Below are 19,777 nucleotides of genomic sequence, written 5' to 3'. Positions count from 1 at the left end.
CTTTCACACTCTCCATGCTTTTTTTTGGGGGCATATCTTTTTTGGGGGTTTTAAACTAAAGCAAAGCATCATAAGAGTGAGGCTTGAACCCATGTTTCCCACATGGTACCGCAACACTCACACCACTGAGCCACTGGACCTTCGACACTTGCACTTCTTTTATTGTGAGCATGTCTTCTTTTCTCTCGGACAAACCCGACAAAACTAAAGAAGCATAAGAGTGAGGCTTGAACCCATGTTTCCCACATGGAACCACAACACTGACACCACTGAGCCACTGGACCATGCACACTCACACTTCTTCTTTCAGGCATTTCTGAAAAACCCAATGAGTTCTGACAGGTGATTAACATTGCATTACTAACCCTTACAGATTTGTTTCAGATTCACAATTACTGAGGACTTTGTTAATAAATTTTTTTTTCTTCAATGAGTGGATTCAAAACCTTTTGTACTGTGTATCTCCCGTTCACTCTCTCACAATAAAATCTAAATGTTTGATCTGAGGAAATTGACATGCTCATCATTATAATAAATAATAATAATGCTCTAAATAAAATCTGACAATTTATTGAGGAGTCAGCAAACACATTTGACTGAGAAGATGACAAAACTAGACTCTAGTTGAAACTCTAGATGAAACATTCAAATTAAGAAGTTCAGCTTTTATTCACAAGTCTAAATGACAAATTAGGATTTACAGACACAACCAATGCAGAGATTATGAATACCATCATCTGACACTTTCCAGCTCTATTACAAAAGTTATTTTCTGGCAATATGAACACAAAACAATAATGTAAATATGAGGTAGGAAAAAATAACAGCCTACTTGCTTACTCTTAATTAACCGTACACTAAAGTCAAGTCAGCTTTTACAGTCATTCAACCTTGTGTGTAGATTTAATGAGCGCATATATGACATAGGCCCTGGTGTTTATTTAACATAAAATGTATTAACTTATATGGCAGTTACCAGAGTACATACAGCATTTAGCATGAAGTAATACAACATAAAGCAGTAAATTGTGCAAACACAATACAATTGTGAAGCACAATACATATATAGTAAAAATACATTTTAGTCTCAGCCAGGTACATTTATATCACCTGACTGACACCTGACTTATTTTACAGCACCCGTTAACCTCTCCTGTAACTACATCACGTGATTCTATTTCAACGACCATTCAAATTCAAAAGTTGTGTATTACGATTACGATTAAATGTTTCAGAAAGTCAGAAATCTACATGTTTTTACAATCTAAAGTTTGATATATGTTTTCGCCGATTAAAATATATATATATATATATATATATATATATATATATGGTTTAGAAAGGAATAGTTAAACGTTTTAGAAGGAACGATCTCAGTTTACCTCCCAAAAGGCTTGAATGTTTTAAATATTCGTCAGAAATTCTTTCTTAATATTTTGCTAGTTATAAATGGTAATAACAATAATATTCTGTACTGTAGACTTACCTCGTCAATGACTCATTTTCATTAGTGTTCTGGAAAATTCCCCACTTCGCGAACGACGACGCCAAAATGACGTTCTAAAATAGACGAGCTCTTATTGGAAGAAAAAACGTAAACGTCATGCGCTAATCAGCATGGCTGCGGCACACGTTTTTTAAATTTATTTATTAACATTATTGCAAGATTTAATTTACTGGAAAAGACTGTTTAAACATTGAAGCTCTCTATCACCACGAAGACGACATAAAGTCTGTTTTAGCACACTCATGACCGGCAAATGGCAACACTCACAATAACAGTAAATAATATATACAGTAAAAAAAATATTTCCGTAGTACACTTTAAACAAAAATATTAAAGGTAATATTTCCAATTTTTGAACAGCATATAACCCCTACAATTTCAGCATTTGTTCCCAAAATAACTTCAGTTGGATACATAGTGATAGGAACAAAAATAAGAATAGGGTTTTAGATCTGTTGTGTGTGTTAGACATCATTTGTATGAATCTTGTTTTCAAAGAATAGTCTCTTCACTCCATCAGTGATAATGTCATTGCATGCAACAAATTACCACATTCCCAATGCAATTAGCAATGAATAACAAGCTCTTTATACAACAATATTTTATTGGTTAAACACAAAGACCAAATTCCTTTAAAAAAAAAACAAAAAAAAAAACAGCATGATCCCAGAAAGACAAAAAAATATCATTAAATATACAAAAAACCAACTTACCCTGCCGCTGACTGTTAATTGCAGAAAGGGGCTGTTTGATGGACGCTGAACATATAATGTTATCAGGTAAAAAACAATGCCGGATGTCACATAATAAACATATGCGATGGGAAACAGTGGGCACTTACTCTGCCGTACAGAATGAAATCAGAATCATTCTTCAGTCCAGAAACAAACTGTACATTTAACACAAGATCTCCTGCAGTTGCTGAAGGAGGAGTATAAAATCCCTGCTGTGTACAGATGATATAGTCCATGTTTGGTTGTGGCAGGTCCGTGTCAGGACTCTGGGGGTGTTGGCTGACTCGGGGCACCACTGCGTGTGCGAAGCTGTGATTGGGCGATGTCTGCGAGCGCTGATTGGATCTTCTCTAGTAACATGTCTCCTCTGTAAACCACTTCTTCCAGACGGGCCGCAGCCTCCTGGTTCTCCTCTTCCAACTGCCTCAAACTGGCAGCCTGGGAAACAAGAGGGAGACGACGGATCACATGACATGCAGAGAAAAGGTATAAAATTGGGTCATTCATTGTCAAATCAACCAAATTACAGAAGCTCAATTTTTTCATTTTGCCACGGGAAAATCATTAATTAAATTCAAAAATTAATTTTCTTGCAGCGAGAGTGTCAGGCAACACGTTATACTCGCTGATGATACTCAAGCATCTGTAAGCTGCCAGTCTGATCCTCTCTTTCCAGTCTGTCAGTAACGCTCTGTTTACTTCCTGTCTCTATGAAGCCCCGCCTTCTGAAAAGCACACTGTACTCTGATTGGTCGGCTGGATGATTGGTGTTGTGATTGGTCGAGCATTACGAGTGTGTTTGGGAAACGGCCGTTACCATAACCACCAGTTTAACACACTACTAACCAACTCAACCAGGCCCCGCCCCGCCCCTTTATTATGCGCATGAATTATTATAATGAGGAATATTGTGACGTGTTCATTCCCGGAAGAAACTCAAGACTACAATGGAGGCATTTCAGGGAGATCAGAAACACTGATCTGGAGAATATTTGTAACTTTGCAGAGCTTTTTCATGCTCAAACCTCAACATCACACACTAAAGAAAGATGAATATGAAGCAGAATAAATTGCAGTAGGCTTGTTTCAAAAAAGTCGATAATTATTCACATAAATGTACCTGCAGTGCAGCTGTAGATTCTTCACTAGGCAGAGAGTCGATCAGCACGTCAACATCTTTTGCAGTTCTTGCTATCAGTGCGGCAAACAGCTGAGCGTATTCTAGAACACACGACAGACATGTCAGCTAAACAACACAGTATTTCCTTGATGTTTGGTGCAGATGTGTGCAAGTACCCCAGTGCAGTCTGGATGATGGGGCGGGGCAACACGTCGCTCCGTCCACGCCCAATTTAATTGGTTTATAATACCGCATTCTTAATGGTGTAGACGATTTAGGTCTGAGCATGCACATTCCTTTATGTACGATTTTGTAAATGATTTTTCCGTATTAAAGGATTAGTTCACTTTTAAAAAAAACTTTTGCTGACCTTGAACCGTTTGGACCCCATTGAAGTCCATTATATGGAGAAAAATCCTGGAATGTTTTCATCAGAAACCTTAATTTCTTTTCGACTGAAGAAAGAAAGACATGGACATCTTGGATGACATGGGGGTGAATAAATTATCAGCAAAAGTTTTTTTTTAAAAGTGAACTACTCCTTTAAAGAAATATTAAAAGCTAACTTTAATCATATCTTATTATCGGTTTACCATGGTAATTTTAGTTAAGATCTATTGGCTAATGTTTTATTTATTGTTAATTGGCTCGCATTTCCTTGTTTACCCGTTAATAAAACATGAGGGCCTATATATTGGTTCTGTAAAGCCATATGCTATAGTTTTTAAAGATGTTTTCTAATAAGTGTCAACCGGTTAACATGTAGGACAATCTGTGACTGTGACATCAGGTATATTAAAAATCCAATTATTTATTAATCTCATTGTGTTCATGTTTTAATTTGCGTACAGGCTACAGGATAAAAATGGTTTTTAAATATTAGCACTCACATATAGGCTAGCTGCATAAACATAAAAACCCCACTGCTGTAAATCTGTGCAATTATAAATAATACAATAAAATAAATAAAATGTCCAGCAGAGAAGTGATAAGAACATAAATCATAATTATATTTTCTATAGATCAACATAACATCTGTTTTAGTAAAAAAATGTTTTTATTTATTTTCACATTTCAGCACTGTGAGGTTTTTATTCCCACGGTACACACAAAACCCAAAGGCCAGGGCTTGTGTGCTATTTGATAGCCTATTATCATCTTATTTGTCACCGTGGTTTTGCTTTAAAATAAAATAAATAAATATTATTTATATAAATATTTATCTGATGTTTTACTGAAATACAGTGAATTATCATAATTTGTGTAAAATCTCGAGTTTGTGTTTATTCACTGATCCTAATGGAAAAACGAAGAAGCATAAACGAATGATGTTAAATTACGGATCCCTAAAAATATTGTCTGTATCAGCCTATTTGGAAATGATCTCTCCTTTGATATGCCAGTAATTTCATGCAGTCATGCTCATCGCCCACTGAAAGCACTGAATTATCTGCAGGGTAAATTAAAACAATAGTATAGTTAGGCTAAATCTCAAACAATGTATCATTAATCAGCAAAATATTTCGTGATATCTCCTAGCCATAAAACTGCTCAATATAATACTAGACTTTTTGTAAAGCTGCTTTGAAACTATGTGAAATGAGTCCTATACAACTAAATTGACAGTAACTTGATGCACACGTTCATCAAAAGTTAACATTATGCAGTTGATCCGATCGTTACTGAAATTGCAACTTAATATTTCTATAGTACGGCCAAACAGCGTGTAGATCATTCATAAACTCATAAATACATAAAGGGACGCGCATGCTCAAGTCTCAAGCATCTACGCCAATAATTTTGCTGTATTATAAACCAATAGACTAAATGTGTCACCCCGCCCCACTGTCCAGTCTGTGCTCTCTGGGGTTACTCGATGTGTGTGTGCACCTTCAGTGGGGTTTGAGGGCTGATCTTTGTTGATGGCGGTCTGTATGTTGCTGAACGAGGCCGGGGGTGCGCACTGCTGCAGGACTCCAATCGCATTGCAGAACTGATCAGCCAGCTGAAACACACACATCACAGCAATAAATCAAACACATGGAACGCAAGCATGCAAAACAGATGTGCATTTTGTTGACGTCATTGCTTACTGCTTATATGAATGTGAATGTTTAAAATAATGCCGCATTAGTTAATGCATTAATTAAACTAACATTAACAATAAATTTTTATAGTACAGACACAACTTCTGATTTTATTGTGTATTGGTAAATGTTGGAATTACAATTGAATAAGCCGAAGCAAAATGTATAAACACTTTAGGAATATTTTTTCTTGTTAGTCAACATTAAATAAAGTTAACAAATGAAACCTTATTGTAAGGTGTTACCATGTTTTTTTTTTATTTTGTTTTTTTTTATATATATTATGTATAAACAATAGTACATGACAAAAGACTTTAAAGAACACTCTAAGAAAAGAAACAATGTTTTGGCATTTCACAAACGAATAATAATAATAATAAATAACGAAATAATTGTACATTCAAAACAGACTGTATACCAGGTGTATGCATTTATTTAACTCAATGTAAATTTAAGAATGGCATTTTAATCCCACTTGAGCTAGTATTACCTTTACATTACCCATTAAAACATACTTTAAAATGACACCTATTCATTTAATTAAAGTATTACATTCTTTCTAACCAAATTAATTTGCAAACTTTAATTGTTTATTCATTCTCAACGGAATGCTATGCTAAAACCTTCATACGCTGCAGTAGATTAATATGACTTCTTACACATGATATGACTTCATGAACTAGACTATAGAATAAATATGATTTGACGATATTCGCCGTCTGCTGAAACTTATAATTCATGAAATAAACGTATAAATTAGTCTTACAGAGTTAACAGCATCCTGAAGCTGCGTTAGCCTGTCCGCCATGTTGGCGCGTTCTCGTTACTTTTCCGTTTCCGCCGCCGACGCAGAGGTCAAAGCGAGATCACGTGATGCCAATTCAGTCGCGCCTGCGCATTGCGCACTACAGCTAGACTGCAGCAGGCGAAACGCTCGCTCGTTTCTCTCAAAAGTTGTTGCACTGTACCGCTGTACAGGAGTGAGTGACACTTCCGGAGGATAAATGTGAAGCTTCAACATGAGTTGAGCGTCTGATCGCTGCTAAAGCGTGTTTATGAACTGGACTGATCCGTGAAAATGCCACTGAAGAGAGAATGTTTGGTTTTGCTCGTCTTGTCGTGGGTCAGTTCGGTGCGCGCGCAGGATGAGAGTGAGTAAACAAACATTAAACATCTTTATCATAATCACAGATACAAACGTGTACATTCAACAAATGACATTTGGTTGGATTATGAGACAGTCGAGACATTATTTGCCAACTTAATGCTGATCTTCCCCGTGAATGAACTTCGTTATTAATTCTGCATAATGCTACACAAGCTTGTTTTTCTGTTTTCTGAGCTCTCACACCTGTGTTATTAATGAACTGGACTAAACTAATGTACGTGAGTTTTGAGAGCTCACTAAACCCCAGTAAGTCCCCACAGTAAGACCAAGTGTTCATGTTCAATTAATTCACATTTATTTGTATATCGTTTGCTTGTGCATGTCTAATCTGTAATCAGAGATGACTGTGTCCAAGTAATGTCCATATTTTAGAAATGTACAGGTCTAAGTTATCAACAGGTCTAATAATACAAATCACGCATGTATTAATTGTAGGGAGAAACAATGAGCTAACTGAAGTAATAATTACAATATACAGAACATTTGGAAAGTGGTGCATGCAGAAAAATCTGGAACATTTATAGAAAATGTAAGTACTAAGCAGAATATAAAAAAAAGTTTGCATATGTGTTTTATGTTTCTGTTACATTGCATCAGGCTTTTATATCTCATTGTATGAAATAGTGAGAAGATGGAGGGGGTAAAAACATTTTTCTCAAAGTCCCAAAAATATGAAATTGGTGCAGATGCTGATATTTATATGGCTAGAAGGTAAGAAATTCAGGTATTAATCTTGAGCTCTTCATAACCATCCGTAACATAGTAGACTTATTCCATAAAATGCATATAAATATCAGTCGTCAAATATCTGCCAAAAATATTGTCTTATTATAAACATATAATGCAATGAGAGATGAACAAACACATCTTCCTCAAAATCCTGGTGATCATATTTAAGACTCACAGATTGATGTATGGATAATGAAGTAAAGCTAACAAAATATAACAATATAGAAGTTGTTCTCGCGTTTATCATTAAAGATTTCACAGCAAAAAGACATTTGTAGAATCATACTGAAAGACTGTAGCAGTGTTGCATTTTCTTTTCTCCCTTTTTTTCTTTTAATAACGTCAACGACAACAATGAAACAGAGCGGCAATCTATGAGATGCAATTTAGAAACTATTTCCACATTCCTAAAAGAGAAAGAGAGAGATTCTTCCAGAGCAGTGAAGTGATTTCCGTCTTCAAGATCTCTACAGACCTCAAAACAAAGATATTGCGGACATTAAAACTGTTTGTTGAACATTTAGAGAGAGGTTTTAGAGAAAACGAGCGTTTACTGGCTTCCGACCTCCTGTAAAAGTAGCATCTTTCTAGTTTGCTTTCAGGTTTTTGGTGTTTTGATGTACCACAGGTGTGAGTCATTGTGAAATCAGATGGCTTGATTATTGGGCAGGATTTCACAGTCAGGCAGGAAGTCAGAGCAACCGTGACCCTTCTTTCCACACCAAATCACATAAACTGTCAAAAGCCACTTCCTCTTGAAGCGTGCGTTCAATGGCGTCTCTCCTCTGTCTGATGAGCTCTTTATATCGAGGCCAAAAACATCCCTTTTTTATTTATATATAATGTTATAAACCTAAGCTATGTACAATTCTAATACTTGAACTATAGAAAAAAGTTAAAACATTTTTTTTTTGCCCCAGTATTAAGACTTCTTGTACTGAGAAATTAATTTAGATATTTTTTTTTAAATTATGATGAAGTAACTGTCTATATGAAGAGTTCAGATGCAAAAGCCTCTAAATGCCATTTGAAATTTTCTTCTTTAATGATGATTTTTATCAAACTTGTATATTTAAGTTCAGTAATTTCACTTAAATGGCAATGATAATTACCTATTAATTGTTATTTAAGTGAAATTAATGAAGTAAAATGTACAAGTTTGATAAAAATCATCATTAAAGAAGAAAATTTCAAATGGCATTTAGAGGCTTTTGCATCTGAACTCTTCATATATATATATATGATATAAAAATATGTATGTATATATATAAATAAATAAATAATTATTTCTTAAATATTTAAACTTATATAATCTGTAAAAGGATTTTAACATCAAATCACACATTTTTTTATGGTTAGAAAATTTTTGAAAAATGGGTAAAACAGCTCCAGGGGTCAAATATTGCACTTTTATTATAATATTCAGATTCAATTATGTTCTTGTTTGTGTTTTGCAGACCGTGTGGTGTTTTCTTTGGGAACCTTCCAGAATGTGAGTGTCCCAGTGAACGGGACAGTTCAAGCTGTGGTTTCCCGGATTCCTGCTGACGTTTCCTTCATAACACTGCAGTTTCATACCCAACATAGCAATGTTACACTCTCATACACGCAGGTAAGTTATCACACACACACACACACACACACACACACACACAGCACTGACATACACGAGTAAGAAATACACACACACACACTGCTGACCCAGTTGCATGGGGGTTGAGCGAGCAAGACATCATGTGAGAGTTTAATCACAAGCTCTGATCTCAACTCACACACACACACACACACACACACACACACACACACACACACACACACACACACAGACACACACACACACACACACACACACACACACACACACACACTCCATGCATTCTATTCATAATGTCAGCAGTCACGCAGCTGTAGTGCACCGAACACAAGATCAGACATGTAGTTAAAAGTCAACATGAAACGCTGTTCAGAACCAATGTTACTTCCATATATAGAGTGCATATTTATATATATGTGTGTGTGTGTTTGTGTATTGGTCAGGTCCCTCTTTATGGTTTTTCGGTCACAGCAGTGGATGCTGGACTGTTGTCCACCCTGATCCCGAGCCAGACCACTCTCTCCTGGTTCCTGAAGACACCCGACGGAAGCAGCACAGTCGGAGTCGGTGTGATTCTGCCATACACCAGCACTGGTTAGAGAACTAACACTTCACCTGTGTGAGAGAATATTCAGTGTGTGCGTGTGTGTGTGAGTGCAATGTCTTGTTGTGTGCAGATCCCGTTCCAGGAGCGTGTAATCTGGAATTTGCACTGGATAATGATCCAAACATCTACCTGTTATACAACTTGTTTGAGACCACGATTACCTTTGCACCTGCTAACATCGGATATGAAAGGTGAGAGAAGTCGAGAACTTATCAGGGCAATATAATAGGTCATACACTATAAGCCACACAGGATTGCATGATTGCATCTACTGTACTTAATGTCACAGTTTTAAGCCTCTATCATGTGAAAAGCAACACATTTTGCCCGTAAATAATTAAGAGAAGCGTCTCTTCTCAGAGGATAAGGATGCGGACGTCTTATTAATAATTAGAGGCAGATGAGTCATTGATGTACTATAATGTGAGAGAAAAAAGCCAGAAGACAAAAATAGCACAGAAAAAGGTAAAAATTAATAAACAGAGCAATTCCAAGAGGCCTAACCAGCTTTTTCCTATAATTAAAATCAATGGATGATAAAATCATTGTCTTCAAACACATGAAACTGAAGTTGCGTTAGTATATTGTGGCGTATATCCGACTTAAACGGCCTCTGGGAGAAGAACAGATGTGGGCGGGGCTTGATTTTGTCTGTGGGGAATGGAGTGGATGGTTGTGGTTTGCTATTGGCTGATCTCATGTGAGTGACAGGTTGCTCCGCCCTCGCTACAAGAGGATTCAAGATTACGAGGCACATGAATTAAAAAAAGGATGTGCACAGATCAATCATTTATAATTAATGCTACAATATTTTTTTTCAGAGGGGAAATTCCTCCAGCGTGTGATGTGGACACAGGCTCGAGTTCTCGTTGGCGTCTGGTTTATGACGTGTATCAGTATTTTCTCCCGGAAGGCGACCTATCGGAGCGGAGTCTGATCAGCGGTATGGAGAGAGTGGCCAATGTGCAGACCTTGCAGGACAACAGCAGAAAAGTGTGTGAAATCTCTCTCTGTTCTTACTTACGACTTTCTTATGTTGTTTTAGTGTGTTTTTTCCTTTAGTTTTGTTTGTTTATTCTGATATGAACATGCCAGTCACACTCATTAACTGTTTTAACACTGATGATAATCATAAATGTTTCTTGAGCATCAGATCCTCATATTAGAGTGATTTCTGAAGGGTCATCATGTGACACTGAAGACTGGAGTAATGATGCTGAAATCACAGGAATAAATTACACTTTACTATATATTCACATAGAAATCTGCTATTTTAAATTGTAATATTTCTCTGTTTTACTGTATTTTTGATCAAATAAAATGTATTTTATTTATTTATTTGTAAATTTACATTAAGGGTTAATTTATTTACATGAACTAACAAACAACAATAGTTAGGTAATGTTTATCTCAACATTTACTAATACATGTTAAAGATCAAAGGTTTGCGTTAGTTAATGCACTGTGAACTAACATGAATATGAATATTTTCATAACGGCTCACTTATTGTTAGGTAATAAATTAGCTAATGAGAAGTGTCACTGATTAGTTTATTCTACTCTTTCAGGTGGTGACTTTATCCTCTCGCGAGCGGACGCAGTTCTCCTTCAACTCTTTGCCGGGTCAGGGTGTGATTTTCTCTGTTATTGTGAGAGATCCAGTGCTCAACTCTTCGGCGTCCTACATCCCCGTTCACACCTACGCCTGCAGCTTCAACTCCTCGCTGGACGGATGCGGCGATTTAGGTTAGAAGAATTAAATATAAATTAAGAATGTAGTCCCTTTGTAGTCAATCATTTTTATCACTTAAAACGCATCTTTGATCACCAAAATTACATATTTAAATGTTTTTTCCTTGGTCCTCATGCCTTAAAATATCTTGAATGTAACTCGACACCCTTGCCGTTTAGAATGCGCGGTTCTATGAATATGCAAATGAGCCCCGCCTTCAGTCCCTCAACTCAGAGATCCACTGGTTGATCTGATTGGTTAAAAGGTCGTTTGTGATGTCTAAAACACAAGCAGTTTTAAGCAGAAAATACTCAGCAATCATGAATTTACTCATGTTTTGTCTTAAAGCACATTAAAAACACCACATAGACACATAAACAACACTAAAAACTTGATTTTCTTTAACTAGTGAGGTCAGCTGCTTCAGCTACATGTTAATAGTTTCTGTGACTGATTGATGGTTTGACTGGGTTTTTATTCATTTATTGTTTTTTATGTAGGTCTATTGAATGTTTGAGAATCATGTTATTGAATGTATACTTATTGCTTTTATCTCGAGTTGTTTTTAAATGTGCGTTTCGTTGTGATATAATCTCGATATGATCTCTCTCCTTTTGGCAGGGAGAGTTTCCACTAAAGTGTTTTTCACTTTGATTGGTTTGGCTGGGCTGTTTGTGTGTTTTGTGGGCCATCGCTTCTTCAAATGTGGTAAGTGATGTTTTTCTTTCTTTATTTAGAAACACACCATGTTACTGCTATTAATATCTGTGCATCTATTACAGAGACCCCATGTATTTTAGGTCTGGGAAAGACTTTGCTGCAGATTTGAAGAGTCAGATATTAAACTTACTGATATGTAGTATAGTTACTGAACACTGAAATGGACACCATGTTTTCAAATGGGTCACAAGATGCATCATTTCACCACTTGAAATGTTAGTCAAGGCTTCTTGCACAACAAACGGTCCATTCAGTGTTTTATTACCATTTCAACACTCTCTCCGTTAGAAATAAATGGCTGGTTAATGTAACTTTTAGTGGTTTGTTAGTTGAAGCTAAATAATACGATAAGGTTTCTAATCTGATCTTATACCAATTCGTTATAAAACACATATATTTTTTAAATGTATATAAAAAAAAAAACTCTTAACAATTTATAAAAGACTGTAACAATATCTCAATGATGCTAAAATAAAGCTGATTGAGATTGATGAAAATGAATGCATTTAAAGTAAACACACCTGATGTTGCCAGTAAGATGTTAATTTCTGTGTTTTTTCAGAGCTGTTCTGCATGGGCTTCGGGTTTATGGCGTTTCTCTTCTTCATCCTGATCACCAGAACCACAACGCTGGAATACGACAGTGAGTCAAAACTGCTAGCGCCTGAACGTTTAGCATTAGCTTTCTGATCATCTCTTTGATCTGTATGTAATGTATTTTAGATCATATTCATAGTTTCATAAATCTATAAATATGACGGAAGTTATGTTTTTTGCGTTTAATATAACTGAAACTGGCTACACAAAATGGTTTAGCCGGCAGCGAGTGTCATTATGCATCACGAGCTCGCGTCGCAGAGGATTGAGGTTATTGTTCTGTCGTAACTCTCTGAAGATCAGTCATGTGCCGTGGATTTCAGCTGGAGCTGTAAAACCAGTCCGTCTATCAAATGCAATGCCAAAAATGCTTTTCTTACTTAGTAGTTTTGTCTTGTTTCCAGTCCAAATATCATTTCTTAAAACAAGACACATTTACTAAAGTAGTAAAATGATTTTCTGGGGGAAATAAATGAAAATGAAAGAGTTTTTTGGTGAGTCATCCCTAGGTGTATATGAAGAGTTCAGATGCAAAAGCCTCTAAATACCATTTGAAATTTTCTTCTTTAATGATGATTTTTGTCAAACTTATATATTTAAGTTCAGTAATTTCACTTAAATAACAATTAATAGGTAATTATCATTGCAATTTAAGTGAAATTACTGAACTTAAATATACAAGCTTCATAAAAATCATCATTAAAGAAGAAAATTTCAAATGGCATTTAGAGGCTTTTGCATCTTCTTTCAGGCGAATGCAGTCGGAGGAGTTATATTAAAAAATGTTCTGAATCTTCCAAAAATATAGCCATTCTCTCCCATTATTAAGCTTTTATATTTATTTATTTATTTAATTGTATTTGTAAAGAAGAATGCCAGTTACACCTAGGCTAGTATTCTCATTTTTGGGTGAACTATCCCTTTAAACGGCTTGTTTGACCCTGATCGTCTCTCCCCAGTCCGATTGGCTCTGACAGCGCTGATGGGCGTGGTCGGGGGCGTGGCCCTGGTGATGAGCTGGTGGCGGTTCGGTTCGGTCATGGCCTGCGTGTTGGTGGTCGGACTCATACTTGGCTTTCTCATCTCCTCTATTGCCTTTTTCACTCCACTTGGTAAGAAATCATGTTCAAAACCTTCATCTTTTATTCCGAATCATCTCTTTATAGTCTTGCGTAAAATGCGGGAATGCAAACAGACAATTATTTTGATAATCGAATAATCTTTCTTTGATTTTTAGCATATATTTTTTTAAAGTAAGTTATTACATCCTCCAAAAAAGTTTGCAAACTGAGGAATATATCTATAGGCTATATGTTATTCATTATGTGCCAAAAGAGTTAATATAAAAATATAATCATTAGATTTTAAAACTTTACTATCATTATAAAATAAAACAATATCACAGACTAAACATGTACATTCAGCTATCTTGAAATAGTAATTACCGGTACATTATATTTATACCTCATTAAAACAGGGCCAGTTATTCAGTCATTTTACTTTAGTTTTCATTTTACTTTAGTTTTTCATTCATGTTAATTTTAGTTACATTTTTTGTCATTTTATTATGTGCTTTTGTCATTTAATTAGTTTATATATATATATATATATATATATATATATATATTATAGATACATAGACTGATAGACTGATATTTTCTTCTTAAGCTTGGAGGAGTTGCTCTATAACATCCATTTAGATAAAAGATGGGGTGATTAAATTCCATACTGACTAAACAATGAAAGCATGTCTCATGTTTATGATAACTCAAGTCGTGGGCTTCTCCTGCAGCAACGTCAATTCAAATGTGTTGCCAATAATGTTCAAAATTAGTCATTTATTAATTTTTATCTCTTTTTTTTTCAGGTGATCTTCCTATATTCCATAACGATGCTGTGTTCTGGGTGGTGTTTGCTTGCATAATGGTAGTAGTTCCTCTGTTCTTCATCAGGTGGCCCAGAGAGGTGAGGTTTCTTGTACTCACCCTGCATTTATTTGATCAAAAATACAGAAAAAAAAATTGTGAAATATTATTACAATTTAAAGTAACTTTTTTCTATTCCAATAATAAATGATACTCGATCACCAGATCCTCATATTAGAGTGATTTTTGAAGGATCATGTGACACTGAAGACTGGAGTAATGATGATAAATTCAGCTTTGATCACAGGAATAAATTACACTTTACTATATATTCACATAGAATACAGATATTTTAAACTGTAATAATATTTCACAATTTTTTTTACTTTATCAAATAAATATTTAAAAAAACATCTTAATTATTCCAGACCTTTTGACCATTAGCGTATATTTATGATATTTAAGAGTTCACATCCGAAACCTAAACAACATCCACACTCGTTTATCTGTGTGTTTTAGGGTAATATAGTTGCATGTGGAGTAGTTGGTGCGTATGCGGTGGTCCTGTCCGTCAACGCCTACATCTACACCAGTCTGTCCTACATCACGCTGGACGTCCTGAAACGCTTCCTCAACAACAACTTCAGCCGAGCGTTTATCTCGGTCCCGCTGCAGGATATCGGTAGGTCACATAAACAAACATACTGATGGATGTCATTTGAAATATATTGTACATTTATAACACTATAATTTTTACCTTAACTGGTTAACAATTAAAGGAGTGAAAACATTTCTTAGAAACTAATAAAAAAGTCAACAAAAAAAATTTATATATATATATACACACACTGTATTTGAAGAGTTCTGATTCAAAAGCCATATTAATACCCAAGATTAATATTAATAATATAATAATATTAATATTCAAGACATATGTCATGTCATGGTTGTGAAGGTGTCACGCCAGTCGTATGCACATCCCTTCAAGTAAAGAGTTACCGAAACGATGTGTATCATGAAAAGAGCTATACAAATAAATGTGAATTAATTGATATTTCTCCAGATTTCATCCTGATCACCGTGTGGGTCGTTCTGGCCGTTTCGGGAATCGTCACTCAGCTGTATCGGGAGAAGTCGCGCGCGTTTTTCCCGCCGAGCCCGTACTTAATGTGGAAGCAAGAACGAGAGCGCCGGAAAACCAACGTTCTGGATCCCAGCCACCACAAGCCATCTCTGTCCACTCGAGTCCTGGGACGCATCCGGCAACTCACGCGGCGTGCAGAACCGGCCGGCGAAACCACACCTCTCCTGCTTTAACCCTTGACCTTTGACTGTAGAACTGGTGGAGAAGCGTTACATTAGGATTGTGCTCGATTTTAAGAGCCTGACGACTCTGACCTGTGGAGAAACTCACACATGACGCACTAATGTTTGATCCCGTTGCTGTTCTCTGACCAGGTGTAGTCGTGTTAACCTCTTTATACAGCAGCTGATTTTAGATGCATTTTAGCAGCTTAGAGGAAACATCAAACTCAGTCCTATCCGGTGGAGATTTTTAAAAAAATATTTTTTATTGTGTCTACTTAGTACAGGGTCTTAGGCTCAGCACAATGTGCCTGTCCGAACGAGTAAGGGTTTTTAAACCACTAAAATGAATGTATGATTGCCAACGGAATGAACAGGTATTCAATAGCAACCACTGATATTTGTGTGTGTTTTCCCTGCTGACCTCGGCCCCGCAGAGGTGTGGCCGAGGTCCTGTGGGAATGTGTCTCCTCTGCTCGAAAATTAGGATTTTAAATGCAAATTTATTTCGAGTGTAAGAGTTTAAAAGTGTATGTACTTTCAGATGCTCTTCATATGTGCTTTATAACTGAATATGTAGCTCTTATGGACTCTCTCTAACAGACTCCAGCTCTGTATGGGTAATTATGCAATACTGTGGCATATGAGCCTATTCATTAATTTCTGGTATCCTCAGGGTTTCTTCATGTGATCTTTGTGTCTCACAGAAGCAAACTGACACTTTCTACAGCGTGCATTGAAGACTTTACATGTTGAAACTGTTTTTAAGTGATAGCAGTGTATTATTTCTGTTTTGTATAAAATTGTCTAATGATTAAATGTTTAATAAAGTTGTTATTTGTGCCATAATACCTAAATAATATTGTTTTCAATTCCAAGACAGATTAGAATCAGAGTTATGTTATTATTTTGAGATACTATTATAGTTATGAATATTTGCAGCAAGTTTACACGACTGAAAACGGAAAATTGTCAATGTCACTTCTCGCCTGTAGACTGAACACGTAATACACATTCAACTGATCATCTCACTGCTTTGACGCCTTTCAAGACAAAATAAAATAGAATTTTCTGCATAATGTCACAATTGTGAGTGAAACGAGATAGTAAATGAGACCAACGTCAAGCAGGAACTGGGTTTAACCAGCTGGAATTAATAGGATTATGAAAGAGACGAGTTTTATCAGTTTTATTTTGAATTGGCTTATATTTTTTGTTAATTATGAGTATGCACTTATTCTATTTTTAATTTATTTACAATTAATAATTTTAGTACTCATGCTTAAACGTCATATTGTCATGGCAACATTTCTAATCATTTAGTTTGTTTTTCAACTAATATTGATATTTTATTTCAGCTTTATTTCAATTACCAGAACTATTTTTAGGATTTATCCAATTATAATAACCCCTGGTTTGCAGCTGAAAAGCACATTCGTTTCAAAAGTGGGACGAGTTATTATATTTTCTTTGAAAAAACATGCACTGCTATATTTAAATACACCACATTTCTGAATCCTGAATGAAATCAGCCAATGAAACAGCCACTGTTCATTCATTCAACGGTTTTAATCACTTTCAATGACACTTCCACTCATACTCAAATAAAACACTGTTACAAACACAAGCTTTTTCAATAAAATGGCGCATTGTGACATTTCCTTTACAAAGTCCCGTGTCCAGGTAAAGTAATCGTTCACAATCTGCCTATAAGTCATTCCACAAATGATTGTTTTCTCATGGCTGAATCAGTCAATTTGGTCATTGCACTTTTCCAGCCTGACGACATGATAATGTAGAGATGGAAAAGTAATCGAATCCCAGGTGCCACAAGCTCCTCCACAGCCTTGTGAGGTCATCATGACTCTCAGGATTGTGGGATTTGTAGGGCGGCTCTGTCTGAATGATGGTTTGTAAACGGAGTCTGTGTTGGCCTTTAGCTCTTCCTCAGACTGACATCTGTGCTGGTGAGCAGTGGGGACAGAGACGTGCTGTCAGACGAGTCGTCTCTCTTCAGCACCAGAAACGCTTCGCGACTGATTCCCAACAGCTCGCGTAAACCGCTGTTCTCCAGCTGCACAGAACACAACATCAACATATAAACCATAATATCACAACTCCACAGTCCCCCGCTTACACAGTCCCAGACTAAAATGCATGTTTTAACTGAAAAAAATAACTTAAAATTTGTCAATGCCATCGTTTTGTCTCAAGATGTGTCTCAGAATCTCAGTTTTTAATGTTGTTTATGTGTCTATGTGGTGTTTTAATGTGCTTTAAGACAAACCATGTGTAAATTCATGATTCCTGAGTATTTTTTGCAGTGAAACAAAGACATTTAAAGGCGTTAAAAACGTTTAAATATGTAATTTTGGTGATCATGCCCTAATTAAAAGGCCAAAATATGGCTTAATCTAAACCCTGTTTGTGAAAATAGGCCTACAAGTGTTTAGTTTACTGCGCTATAGGCCTGGTATGACGATATACATAGCAAAAATTAGATACTTTTTAATTTAAAATCCTCGTAATCAGACTACAGTTATTATTGATAACATGATCACACAATGGCAACCCCTGCAGTTCCTCCTTGTGTATCACTTCATGTTGTTGATGGCAAAGAATAGAATATATTTTCATTTTCACCTGCAGACGTTTGATTCTCTCCTCATCCTCACACAGCCGCCCTTCATCCACCTCGATGGCTTTCCTCATCACCGTGGCCATTTCATTTATTTTCTCAATGTGCGCTTGCATCTCCTGCAACATAAACACAGTAATAAATGCCTATTTGAGCCGCAGCAGCACTAGGGTAAATCTCAGCGAAGCGTCTGCGGGACTGACATTAGTGTGCTGTTCTCTGAGCTGAGTGACTATGGCAGGATCATCTTTCTTGCTGGTCATCAGAAGGCGAAACACCTGCTCTCTGTATTTGCTCATGATCAGCTCCAGCGCAGACTGATGCTCCTCCAGCGACGTGCGCAGCTCTGCAGAGAGACATGTGAGGATTTAGACACAAAACTTGAGCTTTCAGTTGCAAACCCTCCAAACACACCTTTGTTTTCATGCTGCAGTTCCCGTATTTGCCGGTTTTCCTGCTGGATTCCCATGACCAGAGTAGAGCGCGGCCGATGTCTTGCCACCTGGTTCAACACCTCGATCTCATCCTGATACTGAGAGAACAAGAAATATTAGGGATGAGACTTGATTTAATTCATTGGGCAGAATGAGAACAAGCAATAATACCTGCTTCATGGCCTCTACTCTCTTATTCAGCAGTGTGGTTTGTTCAATCAGGATCTCAGCAGCATTATCATGATCTCGGAGTCTCTCCACCAATGATTTGGCATCGGCCAGCACCTTCTCAAGTGTACAGGTCATTCCTGAAGAGCCCTGACTAGTTGTCATGATTACAGTCATAAATACAGTGAACAAAGTCTGATACTCTCTACATATCAAAGACTCTTTAACTGCCATTACTGCCTTAAACGTAGACGTTATACGTCTTGATTTCAGAAATACTTTAAGTGTCAAATGTTTTGGTAGAAGCCTAGCATTAGCATCTGCGAATACAACAAACCTACCATTGTCGTAATAAAATGTTAGATCGTGTAAATAAACACTGACCTGTACCCAGAAATACATTTTGCTCTGTTGTATTTACTAATAGCACCGTGAATAATTTTAAACGTATGTAAAAACCTATCTTACCTTCTCTACAGCAACGGCTCAGTTAGAACACTTCCTGTTGCCGTGGTCGTGACGTCACGCGCAAGGACTTCTGGGAGATGTAGGCGGCAACTTCATGCATACAGAGTACACCATCCACATGAGGGCGCAATTGACACATTTACTGAATGTTTACCTGCAAATAGTAATATTATGAATGTGTATTAAAGTAAAATAAGCACATCCCTTCTGGTGAGACGTATTATATTCTGTATTATTCTCTATATGTCTCAAAATTCAATTATAAAGCTCCTGCTAATGTTCTTTTAGTAACTGAGTTTGAGGG

General features: G+C 36.4%; 3 protein-coding genes across 4 annotated transcripts; 1 reads left to right on the top strand and 2 right to left on the bottom strand.

The window, feature by feature from the left end:
• Positions 1 to 1,575: 1,575 nt before the first annotated feature.
• Positions 1,576 to 6,348, bottom strand: med21 (mediator complex subunit 21). Its single transcript, XM_039660732.2, has 4 exons — positions 6,215 to 6,348; positions 5,252 to 5,366; positions 3,362 to 3,462; positions 1,576 to 2,679 (listed from the first exon to the last, which is right to left on the bottom strand). The coding sequence occupies exons 1-4, from the start codon at positions 6,254 to 6,256 to the stop codon at positions 2,500 to 2,502; spliced, it is 438 nt and encodes a 145-aa protein (XP_039516666.2). The 5' UTR covers positions 6,257 to 6,348; the 3' UTR covers positions 1,576 to 2,499.
• A 6-nt stretch (positions 6,349 to 6,354) lies between these two features.
• Positions 6,355 to 16,614, top strand: tm7sf3 (transmembrane 7 superfamily member 3). The gene is made up of 12 exons (XM_039660699.2): positions 6,355 to 6,599; positions 8,803 to 8,957; positions 9,383 to 9,533; positions 9,617 to 9,737; positions 10,368 to 10,539; positions 11,115 to 11,292; positions 11,900 to 11,986; positions 12,561 to 12,641; positions 13,555 to 13,707; positions 14,463 to 14,560; positions 14,980 to 15,142; positions 15,524 to 16,614. The coding sequence occupies exons 1-12, from the start codon at positions 6,527 to 6,529 to the stop codon at positions 15,775 to 15,777; spliced, it is 1,686 nt and encodes a 561-aa protein (XP_039516633.2). The 5' UTR covers positions 6,355 to 6,526; the 3' UTR covers positions 15,778 to 16,614.
• Positions 16,615 to 17,313: 699 nt separating this feature from the next.
• fgfr1op2 (FGFR1 oncogene partner 2) lies at positions 17,314 to 19,616 on the bottom strand. Of its 2 annotated transcripts, none has more exons than XM_039660731.2 (6): positions 19,474 to 19,616; positions 19,009 to 19,145; positions 18,818 to 18,935; positions 18,607 to 18,749; positions 18,409 to 18,522; positions 17,314 to 17,839 (listed from the first exon to the last, which is right to left on the bottom strand). In XM_039660731.2, exons 2-6 carry the CDS (start codon positions 19,141 to 19,143, stop codon positions 17,702 to 17,704), a joined length of 648 nt encoding a protein of 215 aa, XP_039516665.1. In that variant the 5' UTR covers positions 19,144 to 19,145; positions 19,474 to 19,616; the 3' UTR covers positions 17,314 to 17,701. The 2 variants fall into 2 exon arrangements, with proteins under 2 accessions (XP_039516665.1, XP_088983196.1); XM_089127070.1 differs by having other exon boundaries at positions 19,009 to 19,159; positions 19,474 to 19,596.
• Positions 19,617 to 19,777: the final 161 nt, after the last annotated feature.

The sequence above is a fragment of the Pimephales promelas genome, chromosome 24, assembly GCF_988280905.1.
Source record: "Pimephales promelas chromosome 24, fPimPro1.hap1.1, whole genome shotgun sequence".
Taxonomy (NCBI): Eukaryota; Metazoa; Chordata; class Actinopteri; order Cypriniformes; family Leuciscidae; genus Pimephales; species Pimephales promelas.
The sequence above is the reverse complement of the archived record's forward strand: the minus strand, read 5'-3'. Positions and strand labels throughout refer to the sequence as shown.

Excerpts from the sequence above, each read along its gene's own strand:
- fgfr1op2 (XM_039660731.2), bottom strand. The coding sequence starts at position 19,143 with ATGACCTGTACACTTGAGAAGGTGCTGGCCGATGCCAAATCATTGGTG. Across the intron at positions 18,936-19,008 it reads GAGTAGAGGCCATGAAGCAG|TATCAGGATGAGATCGAGGT; the intron begins GTATTATTGCTT and ends TTGTTCTCTCAG. Across the intron at positions 17,840-18,408 it reads AGAGAATCAAACGTCTGCAG|CTGGAGAACAGCGGTTTACG; the intron begins GTGAAAATGAAA and ends TGTTCTGTGCAG.
- tm7sf3 (XM_039660699.2), top strand. The coding sequence starts at position 6,527 with ATGCCACTGAAGAGAGAATGTTTGGTTTTGCTCGTCTTGTCGTGGGTC. Across the intron at positions 8,958-9,382 it reads TTACACTCTCATACACGCAG|GTCCCTCTTTATGGTTTTTC; the intron begins GTAAGTTATCAC and ends TGTATTGGTCAG. Across the intron at positions 10,540-11,114 it reads TGCAGGACAACAGCAGAAAA|GTGGTGACTTTATCCTCTCG; the intron begins GTGTGTGAAATC and ends CTACTCTTTCAG.
- med21 (XM_039660732.2), bottom strand. The coding sequence starts at position 6,256 with ATGGCGGACAGGCTAACGCAGCTTCAGGATGCTGTTAACTCT. Across the intron at positions 5,367-6,214 it reads TTCAGGATGCTGTTAACTCT|CTGGCTGATCAGTTCTGCAA; the intron begins GTAAGACTAATT and ends TGTGTGTTTCAG. Across the intron at positions 3,463-5,251 it reads GCCCTCAAACCCCACTGAAG|AATACGCTCAGCTGTTTGCC; the intron begins GTGCACACACAC and ends CGTGTGTTCTAG.